This window comes from Anarhichas minor, unplaced genomic scaffold, assembly GCF_050575085.1.
Source record: "Anarhichas minor isolate MPS153535 unplaced genomic scaffold, ASM5057508v1 ptg000058l, whole genome shotgun sequence".
Lineage (NCBI taxonomy): Eukaryota > Metazoa > Chordata > Actinopteri > Perciformes > Anarhichadidae > Anarhichas > Anarhichas minor.
Window position 1 is genome coordinate 1,332,286 of NW_027466504.1, and position 16,172 is coordinate 1,348,457.

At 40.2% G+C, this 16,172-nt stretch overlaps 1 protein-coding gene across 1 annotated transcript; it reads left to right on the forward strand.

Annotated features, from left to right (window-relative positions):
- Nucleotides 1–5,884: 5,884 nt before the first annotated feature.
- On the forward strand, nucleotides 5,885–15,954 carry kcnk18 (potassium channel, subfamily K, member 18). Its single transcript, XM_076077346.1, has 3 exons — nucleotides 5,885–6,113; nucleotides 6,321–6,464; nucleotides 15,131–15,954. Exons 1-3 carry the CDS (start codon nucleotides 5,885–5,887, stop codon nucleotides 15,952–15,954), a joined length of 1,197 nt encoding a protein of 398 aa, XP_075933461.1.
- Nucleotides 15,955–16,172: the final 218 nt, after the last annotated feature.

Consider the following 16,172-nt stretch of genomic DNA (forward strand, 5'->3'; position numbering starts at 1 on the left):
GTCTGAGACCCAGGACAGCACTAAATGGGACTTGTGGGAAGAATGTTTTCCCAACAGTATTCCTGTTTTGGAGTGTTTCTAATGGGACTTCTGGGTCTCGAGTAGAAGGTAACATTTTGAAGTGGCTTTAGCTGTTTGGCACATAGCTCATTCACGTATTTATTTTATTGCCTTCATGGAAAAATTTGGTTTAGTCACACTCAAGGGCATCACACAAAATATTCGCAAAGTCTTACACATATTACAACACAAGGCAATACGTTTAAGTGACATGCTGCTTTGCTGTTAATGACTTAACCGATGAGCTCCTGCTCTATGGTTTTCACTTCTGCTAATGTACAATGTATATCATCTTTGTATCACGCTACATAATATTTGAAGTGAATATTTATCTATCTGTGTAACTGCTGCTGCATATCATGTGGTTTGCTGTGTTTAGATGTATCTGTTATTAGATAGTGTATTCCTCTTGCAGTCTTAGTTGCGTATCAAGAGAATGACTCTAAGGGCTGATGCTTGCATGCAGTACAGTCCACATAATGGCTGATGATAGGCTCTGTCATCAGATGAGTGGTGTTTCTAGGTGGACAAAAATGGTGGGGCAACAAGTACTGTGGACAAATGCAAAACGTACACATACACAATTTTATATTTTTACATGATACGCTCTTTTACATTTACCACATAGTTTAAGATAATTAGGCCTCTTGATCCAAGCACAATTAAAGACCCACTGTGTAAGATTTAGTGGCATCTACTTGTGAGTTGCAGATTGCAACCAACTAAATACCCCTCAGCTCACCCATCCCTTTCCAACCGTGTTGGAGAACTACAGTGGCCTTCAGGTAGGGATAGTTATATTTAGGATTTTAACCAGAGTTAGTAATCTGTCATGTGCAGTGTAGGAGGCTGACACTCTAAGAGACACTGCCAAACAAGTCACTAAGACTTATTCCAAATTAGAGGGTCTGGCACTGGTCCCAGTCCAAGCAGCTTTCTCAGCTTTGAGTGCAAAGAGAGAGAACAATGTCACTGGAAAATATGTGTCGAACTAAAGGGACGGCACCCTCTTAAGACTTGGAATTAGATTGTGTTAATGGCTTTAGGGTGTGACGTAAAGCTTGATATGCTATCAACGCCCTCTGTGGCCAGATGGGATTGAATTACATTTTATTATCATTTTGTTTTTTCTTAAAACTTTCTTTGTGAACTGTGCTTCTGAAAACTTGATAACAACATGAAAAACTGAATCATGTGAGTGGTTTTAAAAAGTGGCCTGTTTTCTATTTGAGTTTCAAAAGCTTTGTGATGAAGCATAAATTGTTCAAATGAAATCCTATGATGAAGAAGCAATAATTCTGTACTACAATCTGGATTTTGCATGAAACACCACATGGTGTCACAAAAATTGACACCGCTGTGTTAATTAGGACTGCTTGATTATATTTAGGCCTCCTCCTCTAAAGCCACTTCAACTGCCTTTCTGTTGCTCACTTTGTACATCATGCCTACTGTTACATTGTGATCTACATACTTAACGTCTTTATCTTCTATACTGTGAGTTTTCCCCAGTGAAATGGAGTATTTTAAGCGTGCAGAGTACAGGTGTATATTTACAAGAGGGATTTTAATCAAAACCCTCTCATTTGAACAGCTTAAAAGTGGGCGGGCTTAGAATGTAACGCCATCGAGAGCTACAGAGGACTCTGGCTCCACACACACCTCCATTGTCAGTAAAAGCTGCAGATTGATTGATGAATGGATGTCATGATATTATTGGTTGAAATTAGTACGAGCTTACGTAAACACACGGAATATTTTTTTCATCAGAAAAGATGATTGGGTTTTGATGTAAAATACGCAGAAATTGGTTTGATGTTCGATCCCCGGCTCCTCCAGTCCGCATGTGGAATTGCCCTTGGGCAAGACACTGAACCCCAAATTGCTGCCGAAGGCTGTGCCATCAATGTGCCATCACTGTGTGAGTGTACATGGATGTGCATTAGTTTAAATGCTGATTGGCAGGTGGCACCTAATCAGTGTGTGAATGGGGAAATGTTGTCATGTAGTGTGCAGCGCTTTGAGTGGTTGGAAGACTAGAAAGGTGCTACATGAATGCAAGTCCATTTACCAGTTACTGACCTACCGCACCAGATCTTCTACGTTACGGCTTAGCTACAGAGGCTGTGCACGTAGCTAACCCCTTAACACACAGCTATAAATCTAGAGCCTTTAGGTTTTCAGTGAAACTCCGGGCTGCATTCTGCATGCTTTAAAAACTGCCCCATTTATTATGCGTTTCTACTGGAGTTTTGATTTGAAACATTTATCTTGGTTTGTTAAGGCGAGACACTACAAGCAAAAACATCCTTTTTTCCTGCATTCTAATTTTGAGATTTTACGCTATTTTGCCTCCATAACGCGTCTTTTTTCAGACTAGTGGAAAGAAAACATCCAAAATACACATGTCAGCGTTTATTTTACTACTTTGTCGGTTTGCGTACATTTCTCCTATATTCACCAAAAGTTACCATTAGATAATGCCTCATTTGTATATGAAAGCATAACAAACTTAAAACAAAAAAAATAATTGTCTTAACGTAAGTAATTAACTGGGGAAGTTTTATCGTGATATCTCTAGTTACATCGTTACCCTATTCACCTGTAGTGCTTTGAGATTAAAAGAACTTTACACTACAAATCTAGGCCGTTTTTCTCAAAATATTTTTTTTCTCAGACTCTGCATGTTATGTAACATTGTATTCCTAATTCCTTCTGTAAAAACCTTTGACTTGTCAACAAAATGAAAAAAATTATTTTGAACCTGCCTTTATCTAATGTTCAGATTTCTTCTCTGGAAATGTATGAAAATTAACACATATTCGATAAGAAAATGCCTCATTTGAACACAAGATTTTTCACATAAATTGTAATACAAAAAAATAAATGTATTCATGTAAGTACTCAACTTTGGAAGTTTCATGGTGATATCTGTAAGCTAAATATTTACACTACTCACCTGTAGTATCTCCCCCTCAATGTGACAAGAGCCCTGAAACCACACTGATTTAAGTTTACATTTACTGTATTTGTTCCACAGCCAGTACACAGAAACATACAGGTATACACATAGCAACACATACAGATCAAATATGAACAGAATACAGTCTTCATGTATGCACTAGTTTGTCCCAGCTCAGCATTTAGCGTCAACGGTGTCAGTGAGGCAGATTGTTCAGGGCTGTTCTGCAGAAGGAACCGAACTTCTGAAGCAAGTTCGTCTCCATCTAAGTGTTCTGTCTCTCTGACCAGATGGTAGCAATGTGAAATGTTGGTTTAGTGGGTGATCAGTGTCATTTGATATTGCGAGTGCAAGGCGTGTGATGGCTCCGAGGTTCATACTGTACGATAGCAAGCAGTGTTAGACCACCAGCACATGGCTTTCAGTATGGTCCTATACCACGTTGCATTGCCTTTTTAAATGTTGCCTCAAATACAAACACAGTCAACAGTGATTTAGCAATAAGAAGGGTTTCCCCCAAGTTCATCTGAAAATGAGTCACAGTAACACAAACACAGCTGACTTAGTTTGCCTTTAAAAGCTCTGTGGTGTCCAGGTTCAGCATCACTGTGCTTCATCCCTGACTAGCTGCTTTGGTATGGTGTTGCTGTTAATATGATGAGTAGAGGCCAGAGCAGCGTGACTTTCTGCTGGGTGTTTATGTTATCCAGAATGCCAGCCAAAATGTTTATTCCACTGATGCTGAGCAGATATAAGAGCTGTTGAAGTGATTTATTTTAGAGAGAGAAGCCAACATTCCTTGGACCTCCCCTGTGCTGTGGTTCGCCCGTCTTACGCCAGTTATGGTCATTGTCACAGTGAACTGAGAAATTGGCCCGCAAGTCAATTAAAAAATATCTTATTTGAATCGTATTTATTCTAGCCTGTTCATATTCTTTACACTACAGCAGCTTCTAAATCAGTCTACACCACTGTTTTTGTCAATGTTGATTCAAAATAACTTACAACTAAAACTATGAATGACTTTGTTGACCCCCAGCTTTTCATGCCACCATGAGAGTGACATTGTTTATTTCTATGACTTTACTTGACAACTATTTGATGGATTGCCATACAGTTTGGCTTAGATGTTGATGCACATTTGTTGTATGACCAAATACCTAAAAGCTAATGGCATGCCATCAGCCTCAGCTGTGCTTTGTGTTTAGAGTTAATTAGCAAATGTTAGCTAGCAGCTGTAGCTTATATCAGTGCTGTGTCTAACATGGAGCTCCTGGGTGGCTGCAGATCCATGTGGAAATTCTTTAGCATCGAACAACATCACACACAAAATCATGCAAAGACATAAACAAGAGTTAATATGTTTTCCAGATCACGATCACAGTCCCTCAGTGTTTACAGCTTTTCATTGTAACTGTGGAATATACACTGGTTGATGTACTTTTGCGAGTTAAATGCAGTTAACTAAGTTGAAAAGTTAAAGGTATAATATGTTAGATTTGTCCGTTGCTCTTTGTAAACACCATAGACTTATTATAAGAAGTTGACATAGTCATTGGTTTGTAGACTGCCGTTGTGAAGGCTTGAGTTTGACGATTTCACCGTCGCCATCTTGGAATACAGCTGTCGACCTCTTGGCTTTTTTGCAACCGATATTGTATTGCAGGTTTCCTGCTTTAAGTATGTTGGTCTCCTTCTTTGACTGATCAAATCCAGTAGGTCTACGATTATAAAATCTAGCCCAACAGCCCTGTAATAAATCAGAGAGGTGTTGGTTCAATTATGGTGAGTGTTGTAGCTGTGGTTAGATCACACCCTCTAATGGGTTGGGCCAGTGTCCCATTGAAAAAGTGCCAGTTCCCTCCATCATTAAACTTGATTTTAGTGTCAGACCACAAAATCAAGCCAAAATGATAAATGGCCTTTGCAGAAATTATCTGTAAGTCCACTTCCTACAGATGAATATTTAATAAACTCAGTGTGATTCCCTTCACAATAAACTGGGTAACTTTACCTATTACAACTTAAAAGTAGCCTAGCATCTCAACTAGAATGCCTCGGCACATTCAATAGTCCCAAAGTATTTACATAAAGGGACCCAGTTGTTCTCTGACCCACAGTTGGTCCTCACATGGTTCACTAAATATAGAAATCCTGCAGCACCTGTTGTCCCTGGTGCTTAATTGAAAAGGGCAAGACTATTTGTTTTTAGAGATTAAAGGGACATAATTGCTGTTGCACAGAGTGGGACTTCATAAGAAAAATGGATCAAGCTGAATTAAGGCATATTATTTTACATGGTTGTAGACTAATTGTAAAGGAATTGATTAGGCTTTTTCCACTACTGGCTATCAATCTGGGTGTTGGATGGATGGAATAAACTGGAAGAATGATGTAAGTTGATATACCTCAATGAGAAGCCAACAAAAGTAAAACATAAGGAATTGTATGGATTTTAGTATATGTAATAAAATCCATTAAATTCCTTATGTTTTACTTTTGTTGACTTGACTGCTATATTTGTAATGGGGGTCACTATGTCTAGGTTATGCTGCAGCTGTATTTCAGTTTAGTATTAACAAAAACAAAAAAACGTATCACAATAAGCTGGTCTAATGATGCTGGGGGTGTAAATGTTTGTCAGGCTCAGTCAGAGGATGTAATAATGGACTTGAGTGAATAACGCACTCTCCGGAGGCTTCATCGCAGTGATTGAAATGCATGTATGGATGATGTGGTGTCCACTGCCTCAGCAGCCTCTGCGCACAGTACTGGAGCATAAAGCCAAGCTGAGGGACGCACAGCCGCTCTCCACACGGACTGAAGGGACTGCGGTGCAGCTGGAAGAGGAATAAGAAGAAGATGTCAGTAGCAGTGAAGAGAGGAATCAGCGCTAAAGCCGAGTCCAGAAAATGCGCAGGGCGTTTCTGGAGGCTCTTTCCTCACCTTCTGCTGTGTCTGTCCCTGGTTGCATACGCAGCGCTGGGTGCGCTCATGTTCGAGCACATTGAGGGAAAGAGCGAGTTATATTTACCGGACGAGTACCATGACTTCCTTCGTCAGATTATCAGTACCGTCCAGAACCTCTCCAGTAAGTGACCACAAATATCTGATAACACTGGGCAACCAAACTTTTAAAGCTAACATATAACATCAATGGACTTTTTGATGATTGCTGATTAAATATGTGGCTGTTTTTTATATTTTCTTCCCATTCTATAATGATTTTGGACCTAGGCATGCATGAAGCACATAATTTGCTCTAGACTGAACATCTTAATATTTTCTCTTGTTTCAGAAAACGACTCCTCCACACCTCCAAACATAGTGGAGGAAGTGGAGACTAAGATGCGTGAGTTCAAGTCCATATGGTTTCAGAGACCTGACAGATGGAATTTTTTTGGCTCTATGTTCTTCTGCTGCACTGTATTCACAACAGTTGGTAAGTCAACATGATTGTCATAGCTACTGCAAGTTGTGTATGTGTATATGATATATTTCTCCTCAAATGACGATTACCTGTGAAAGTGATATCTCCTGTGGCTCTGAGGCAGAAAGTAACCCTGATGGTGTCTTAGTGAAGTCATCAAGGTTAGGTATTTCAACTTGCTCTAATATATTGGCTCAAGCTTTTGGTGTCACCATTAAATGGGGCCACCTTCACAAACACCCTAAAACCAAATGAAGTACACTAAAGAATCATGTTTCTTTGTTTAGTCCATGGCTTGCGCTGTATGTTTCTCAGACGTACAGCATTTGGAACCTCGATAATGTTTGCCGCCCTTCAGTTGTCAATAGTTAGTATTCACATATTTCCAACAGCATAAAGTCTGATTGTCTGTGGTGGAATGAAACTAAGTACATTTACTCATTATATGAATATAACATAATAATATAAATATTACATATTTTAAAGCTTTAGTTACAAGCTTTTTTTACATATTTGTATTTTGTGTTGAAATATAATATATTATTATAGGATCAGCCACCCTATAATGTCTTGCTCCCTCTCTTTCCTCTCTCTACCGTCTTGCGGCTGGTTTTCTGACAGATTTTATGACCTCCTAACATTTTTTGCCTTCTGCATGCATACGGTGCAGTTAACAAACCCTCGCGGTCTGCGTCAAATCAGTGACTTAAAACACCCTCTTACACTCAGAGAGGCCAGAGACTTGCTATTGTATTGGTTGGGCTCAGTAACATAAGGAGCAGAGACCAGTAGACTGCCATGACCCTGTGCTTGAGAATCACTGAGTCTAACCTGACCAAATTGGGAAAGAAGGCTTCAGGATAGTAATATTTTCATGACCTGACCACTATGATATGATAATAATCATTAAAGGTCTGTGTGGGAAGCACACTCCCTCATACACATGAAATGTGATCAGCTGATTTCCTAGATGTTTTCCTCAGATGAGCGCCACACACGCAGTTATTTCTTACCATGTATTATTATTTTCCCTCCCGTTGGCTATTGCTTTTCTTTTCATGAAGGCTAATTCTGTTGAATAACGCATCTCTTAGAGCTTTCATACAGAATAGATGGTATAATGAGTAAATTGAAGGCTGTCTCCGTCAAGCGTCTCGCTACCTCAATCTCGAATTAACTGTCTGTATTGGTGTTTTACAAAAAGCTTTAGCATAATATTTGCATGACCTGATCATCATGATGTGATTATAATATGATAATCATTTAAAGTAGCCTCTGCTCTGTGTGGGAGGCGCATCCCTCACACACACATCAAAGATGATGAAAACAGCTGATTTCAGGCTGCAGTACAACAGCTTCAGCTTCGATAATTGCTGCTCTAACTGGTGGATAGATAAACAATTGCAATTGATCTCCATATATGGTGGCACAGGGGCATCACCAGTCGGCCCCTCATTCACTACATCATTGCAGGGATCTTCTTTCAGCCAAGGACCCAGGAAGGTCCCAGCGGGGACCGGTCACCGATCGGTCTGTGCCCTGTCATGCAGGGAGGGGAAATTCGATGTGGCTGCATGTGTAACCAGTTAATGATTCAATACAATTTCATTACTACTTTGATACAGTAGCTGAGTATAGGTGGTCTTAGCTAGAAGGTCTTATGCTTTATCCACACACTTTTGTCACAGCATAAGAAAGCACATTGCCATCGACTGTTTTCAATTCATTTTAAGCTATCTAGCTAACTAGCATACAGCTGGCTATTTAGCTACCTACCTTGCCACTTCCGCCATGCTTTGATTCTACACTGGTTACAGAAAGTATGCCGAACGGCGTGCTGGTGGTCAGCGCCAGTGCTGAGTATAGCGGCCCTCAATAATGTTTTACCATCTTTTAGTTGTCAATAGTGATTATCAGAATCAGAATCAGCTTTATTGGCCATGTATGCATACGCATACAAGGAATTTGACTCCAGTTTACACATTGCTCTCAACATGAATACACAAGTTTACAATAAACAAGAAAAATATGAAAAATAAAACAAGGACAACAAAAAAAGTAGAACAGATGTAAGTATAAACATTTAACAACTATGTACAATATAAATTGGTGCTGGGCAAGGATTACAATTTGTAATCGCGATTAATCACATTGTTATGTGCAAAATTCAATAATGAATTCAAAAGTAGTGTATTGTGCACTTTTATTTTAAAAGTACTGCTATATGAACAAAAGTGCAATAACATTTGGTTTGCAAACACTTTAAACAAATAAGGTTATTTTTAACAGCAGTATTCCCTGTAGCAGTTATAACACAGTTATGATTCTGATAATAGATATTCAGCCTGTGTTCACAACTTTATTTTCATGTGTAATAGATGCAATTTGAAATATACACCTTGATAACTGCAAACCTATCTCATCATCGTCATGTTTTTTTCTTTTTTTTTTTTACGTTTGTTAAATTATCAGTAGCGATAACTAAATGATATTCTTTATACATATTCTAAACAAAAACACTTTAAATGAATCATTTATTTTTTACTTTTTTTGGTATTGTGGTCGGACACATATGCAAGACTGGTTACCGTAATATGTGTGGTATTTGTTATAAATGTACGTTGGTACATAGAGGGTGATAAGAAGCTGTACACGGAGGGACTTAGGACCCAGGGGAATGTAGGTGAAGGAAACAGGAAGAGACGCCACACAAACAGCTGTTCACCGCTCACTGCCTGGTTCTTGTGTTAAAAATGTCCGCTTAATAATAAAAAAAACTGCGTTAACGCGTGATGAAATAATTGTCGGCATTAATTAATTAATGCGTTAACGCGATAATAACGCGTTAACTTGCCCAGCCCTAATATAAATATATATATCCAAAAGTGTATATACACTGTATATATATATATATATGAACATAAACCTATACAACAGCAATGGCAATGGAATTGAGGTGATAGTGCAAATGGTGGTAATAGTGCAAACAGAGGTAATAGTGCAGTATGACTGATTAATTGTTCATCAGAGTGACGGCCAGTGGAAAGAAGCTGTTCTGGTGTCTGGTGGTTTTGGCGTACAGTGCTCTGTAGCGCCTACCAGAGGGGAGGAGTTGAACAGGTTGTGTCCAGGGTGTGATGGGTCTGCAGTGATCTTTCCTGCTCGTTTCCTGACTCTGGAGGTGTACAAGTCCAGGATGGAGGGCAGGCTGGAACCAATGATTCTCTCTGCAGACCTGACAGTCCGTTGTTTAGTGGCCGATCCAAACCACACAGTTATGGAAGAACAGACTGGATGATGGTGGAGTAAAACAGAATCAGCAGCTCCTGAGTACTTCCTGAGCTGAGATGTGTTCTCCTTCGGCAATAAATGGAAATATGCCTGATACATTATGAGATATCTTGTACGCAAACAGATAGCTTGGCCTAAAGGGTAGTGCTAGAGGAAAGGTCTCCCAGCACATCTGGATTCATCACAATGGAACCATACATATTTGAGACGATTTAAGCAAGCTGTGCCTTGGGAGGAACTTTTTTCCTGAGAGTGTTACTAGATGACAGGTCAGGGGGTCACCAACGTCATTCGGAATCATCTGTAAGAATCCAAACAAGATTTGTTGACAGTGTTGCTGGTAGATGTTAGGATACTTTGTTCTGGACGTAGAACACATTTTTCTGTGGACTGTGGACAGTACAGATGCATACATATTGCGTTACTTACTGAATGACAAACTAACAAGCTGATAACCTTGAAAATGATTATGGCTCCCTTTTTTTCCTGAGAGGTCTGGTGTGTCTCATTATCAAGTGGCAGCTGTTTTTGAAAGGTTGGAGTATCTGAGGACTGACAAGGCGTATGGTTCCTGCATGTTAGTCTCTGTGGGCCCAATGCCCCGCCCCTTTCACAGTTATCAGAAGAAGGTGGTCACGCCACCGGAAGAAAACAAGCAACAGCAGCCTTGATTATCGATCAACTACCAGTGATTGGCCCAATCCCAATCTCCACACTCACAGACTCACGCACTTTGATGCTGATGCATTCCCACAAAGTTTGTGAGGGTTTAGGGCTGTCCCACTTGTCAAATCATCGAGTGTTTGAGTCTCTCGCAGACATTTTGAACCCTTTATGAACCCTTACCGTAAGTCTGCATTTCTGCAGACTTTGTCTGAGGGAATTACCCACAATTCATAGCAATGTGCCATCAAACACGGGTTTACCAGTGAAAGTCAGAGACGTAAGGACAAAAAGGTAAACAAAGAGGACGGCACATGGGTGTTTGCCTGTCATATTATATTTACACAACAACATTAAGGATTAAAGATGTAACATGAAAGCAGAGATTATAATACACAGCTGGTTTATTCATTCACCATTCCTTTTCATTTTTTTATTAAAGCTGTTTTGACAAAAACGAGAAAATAGATTATTTGACAAATAACTCTCATCTCGTGAGGCAAAAACCTGGAAGATGTTCAGATCAGGGAGTAAAAAATCATACAACAGCATAAGTAAAAGCAGTGGCGGGCCGTGCATTTTATACCTGGGCCTTCTGAGCTGTCCTACTACACTTGAACTACACTTGCGCATCATAATCTCATTATGACGCGCAAGCTACGGTTATTATTTGTTTCTTGGGGTGTAACAATACACGTATTCGTATTAAACCGTTCGGTACGAGGCTTACAAACCGAACAATACGTTTGAATAATACTAGTGCATTTGGACAATGCAGAAGCTTAAATTGTGGGAAATATAATGTTTTCGGTGAACTGCGCTCACGTAGAAGACAACGGGCTGTGTGACCTTTTGAACCCGGAACAATAACAAAAAACAGCTGAAGCACCGCACGTGTCTTCAGGGAGGCTAAGCTAAACTAGCTTAGCGGGGAAACAACAGCAGCTACTGATTCAAACAGGGCTAAAGCAATCGCCACACAATCCCCATTTCTCCAGACCATCATTCTTGCTTTGTAAAAGAAAACAACAGCCCAAACGGAGAATCAAATGTCCGACCCTAACCCTGCGATGACGGGATGCTTCGTTATTAACGGACAAGTCAGAATCAATGTAATTAACACAATGACAAGACAAACTCACAAGAACCAGTCACATATATTTATATGACAACAAAGCAACAAATAAACCCAGCAACACTGCAGCGCCAGAGCACGAGCCATTCATTTTATTCATAAAACGGCACAATAGACAAATGAACACAGTAGTAGCGCTACTGCAGATGTAAAAAAAACTAAAGCAGTTCACTTACCAAAGCTGCCTTCACTTAAAGACAAAGTCCATCCTCCTTTCTTTGTTAACAAAGTCAGTAACACCCAAAAAAACAAAACAAAGCTAGGTAAAAAAAAAAAAGAAGAATCTACACCAAGCAAAACGCTAAAAATGTCATAACTTCTCTTACATATGTTTCAACCTGAACTCTTACTAAACACTAAGATCTGCTAGCTAGCTTTCTGTTTGACAAAAGTCACGCTGGCCCACTGACCAATCACGGCGCACGTTAATGCTGACGTACTTAGCAGGCTACCTGAGTACCACTGGCACGTCAAAGAATACGCCCAACATGTCAAACTAAAGATCTGATTGGTTGAATATGACAATCAACAATATCGTCCCCATTTACTTAAACTGCAAAGGCTCTCTAGAGGGCCTCTCTCCTTACATAGAGACATAGGGGCTGAATCTGATTGGATAAAAGCTCTCCTTAAAACAAGTTGCACTGGAAGCAGCGTTGCAGGCTGGAAGCAGAGCAACTGAGGAAGACAGGAGCTGTGCAATGAAAAAATAAGCTAATGGGAAAAAAAATTACAACACATGTAGTGTATTTGTGAACAATTATTAAATTATAAAATAGCTATAACTTTGTGATTCTGTTTAGGCCAGCAGAGAAGGCTTAGCTGGCCCTGACGGCCCACCACTGAGTAAAAGAAAGCTAAGATAAAAATACGAAAATGTTCTTGCATGTGGCCCATTGTTGGTTGCTGGTTCGCTCGTCCTCTCCGGCTCAACGAGCAATGGAGAGAAATAGAGAGAGCTCAGATGTGGCCGAGCGTGGTAGATAGTGAATGACTAGATGGGCCGACGTTAGTGAGAAACAAAGCTGGGAATCAGAAGAACAAAACGTTATTTTCGGATTATTTCACGACAGTTACGTTCTAAAGCACAAAGAAACACATCCACATGCCTGCTCTCTCTATGCCTGTCTGTGTCTAAAGAGTTCACACCTGTTTCAATTCCCAATAGCAAGCCCAGAAATGTCCCGAACAACAAAATATGGTCGCAGTTCGACCCAGTCAGTTGGTCGACCTTCTTTGGTTTAGACTGAAATCTCTCAACAAATGTTTGATGGATTGTCAGGAAATTGTGTACAGATATTCATGTCCCCCTCAAGATGAACGTAATGCAAACATCAGCATGATAGTATTTAGCTCAAGATCCCACTGTGTTTAAGTGCAGCCTCACAGACAGGCTGTTGTATTAGCTTGGAACCACCATTAGCTACCAATGTATCTTAAGATGTTTAATAGTTTCCTTTTGCTAATATTAGTTTCAGTTATTAGTGATCCATTTGTAAATTGTCTTCCTTATGTTTAATATAATTTGTTAACTAAATTATTATCTTTCTGGAGCTATCTTTTTTCATGAGAAGTTTGATGCGTAAGAACCTTGTGAAGATACATTAGTTTGTCTGTTACTTTCAGATACACGATAAGTGGTGAAGGGAAGCCAACTAATGGCCTAGCGGCTTTAGGAAGCCCACAACTCACTGGAGAGAGGGCACTCTCAGAGGAGAATGCTTTTTGCATCACCACAAAAAGCTTATTAGAGGTTGTTAGAGGTTAGAGGGGAATTGTCTTCTGTGTTGTCCTGTTATTTGGGAACATTATCCATCTCTTCATTGCCCGCATATTTCGGGTTTAAGATAAGGCTCCAATAGTTCCATTGTTGTCTTACATTGTGTCATTGTATGAATGTTCATTTTTTTGAAAAAGTAGCATTTCTTGATTGCAAGGTGTGTATTTTAAGACCTAAATGGCATGCATCATTAGGCCATGCAGGGTTATCAGGCTGAGACATAATACATCTTCTGAGACCTCTAACAGGCAACAACATTCTCTAACCCTGGACTAACCTACCTTTAACCTGCCATCCTATTCTCACCCAAGCAAAGAGCAGATACTCTGCAGCTTCAACCTGCCTTATATCTACATTATATCTGCTTACACTAAACTTCTGTGTTTGATGGCAGTTTCATTTGCATGCCATGGCCCACTCAATTGTCCTACCAATATCACTGTGGCCTATACCTGGTTCAAGTAAACTTACCAATGGAAACTCTGCTGTTAATATGTTCCCTAACCTGTCTCACCAAAGAAAAGAACATGGTTTTAATATGAATTTGTGTGTGAGTGTAAAGCGTACAGGCAGGGTGGAGTTCGGTCCATTGCCCTGTTGAATACTTTGGAAGAAATGTGGCTGTGGGCTTTAGAGAACCTGTCTAATAAGTCTAACCTGTGCCGACCTCATGTCGAGAGGCGGATACCCTACTATACGAGTGGACACTTCACCCCAGTCCTGGACCTTCACCCACTACTGAGGTACTCAGTCTCAAGTCACTCTGGGCCGTCCTCTCCAGGCTTGGATGGGGCCCTCTGGTGGTAAGGGGGCCCATTGCAGTTACGCCCTCAACCATGTTTGGAAGAATTATATACTTAACAGACAAACAAACATTATTTGTGCTTGTAGATTGATAATAGATTGATAAAATGCTATTTAGATTGTACTGAACCTCCGGGTCTAAAAGGTGAAGCCAATGCGAAAGTGCATTACACATACATTCTTTCATATGGCCAGCAGGGGGCGGCGACTCTTGTTTCAAAAAGAAGTCTGGTTGTATAGAAGTCTATGAGAAAATGAATCTACTTCTCACTTGATTTTTTACCTCAGTAAACATTGTAAACAGAGTTTATGGTCTTAATTTCTAGTTTCAAGTCTTCTTCAATACAACATGATGTTCAATTAGTCAATTATGGTCCATTTAGATTAAATAGACAATAAAGCAAGGTATGCTTGTTTAGGCCATGGTTACCTTGTGATTGACAGCTCGCCACAATGGCTTTGTCTGGTCTGAAAGTTGTTTGTGTTTTCGTCTTGGAACTTTAACCCTTTCACAGTGTGTTTTCAGTTCATACAGTTAATTGTAATCTTTTTGGTAGCCTAAAAATGTCTTGTTCAGAGTTTGTTTGTACTTCATCCACTCAAGTCCAACGGACAAAATGTCAAACTTGAGGCTTCAAAACCAAAGTCCACAAACTAATGGGCGATGTCACTGGGACTTTGTCCACTTCTTAATATACAGCCTTTAACATCCAAAGTTGTATACGTAAACTCTTGATCTACAGACCACACATGATGAAAAAAAGACATTTCAACAAAATGGTGATTTTAAATGGAATTACAACATATTAAATATATTAAGGCCATGGTTTTATATTTCTAGGTCCATTAATCAAAACCTTAAATATGATATTTGGTTTTAGAAGTACACATTTAGTGTACATTATGTCCATGATTGTCCTTTTACCACTACTTGAGCTAATCCACACATCCTTTTGCCCCTGTTTCAAAGTACTAAAGTGCCCATTTTCTCTATTGTTGTTGCAGGGTATGGGGAGATCTATCCCGTTACCTTGACTGGTAAGGTGGTGTGTGTCTTGTATGCCATGGTGGGCATCCCTCTCATGCTTTTGGTCATCCTCGATGTGGGAGACTTCCTTGCTATGCTGATGTCCAGGGCCTACATGCGCATTCACACCCTCTGCAAAATCCTCCGCTCCCACACCTGGTCACCGTGGAAGGCTCAGAGGACAGCAAGGGACTCAAGCAACCAGGCCCTGGAGGATGGTACCTTTTTTTACAGCCATGACGTTGTGATCCATGCGCCCCTCGATATCCGGCAGGTACTTCACAGCCAAGCAGATGTACGGCAAAAGTCCATCCAACTCCAAAACAACAAAGAGATCTTTGAGAAGATTCTCGCCAGGGAGAATTTACTTAGAAAGAGCCCACTGCTCAGGACCCTCTCCTGCCCAGAGCTAGACCGGCTGCCACTACCACCCAAAGGATTTGCCATTTGGGACTTCACAGGGTTAGGGGATGGAATGGAAATGCTGGATGTACCCTTTGTACTGATTCTTTTCATCATGATTGCCTACATTTCTTTTGGCGGTTTCATTTTGCCATTGTGGGAAAATGAATTGAAGGGCTTTGACCCCTACTACTTCTGCTTTATTACACTCACTACTATCGGTTTTGGCGATATTGTGCCAAATCACCCTAAGTACTTCATGCTTACCTCACTCTTCATTATTGTCGGCATGGCCATCATGACCATGTCTTTCAAGCTAGGGCAAACACGGATTGTAAGCTGCTACCGCCAATGCATCAAATTCATCAGCAGGGGAAATACGGAGACTTTCAAAAAATGAAAAGAATGACTAAGTAACCAAGAGATTCTCTGTCTCATGTCTAAGAGTTGTATAAGCTGGTTTTGACACATTTTCAAAGCAGGGATGTGTGGGAACCTTTCCAGTGTTATTTGTGCTTTCTGTACAGTTATAAGCTAAATAAAAAGTGTGCATGTGCGAAACGCTTTTGCCCAGTGAAGGAGAGTGATATTCAGAATGAGTTACAGTATCTTGCCATG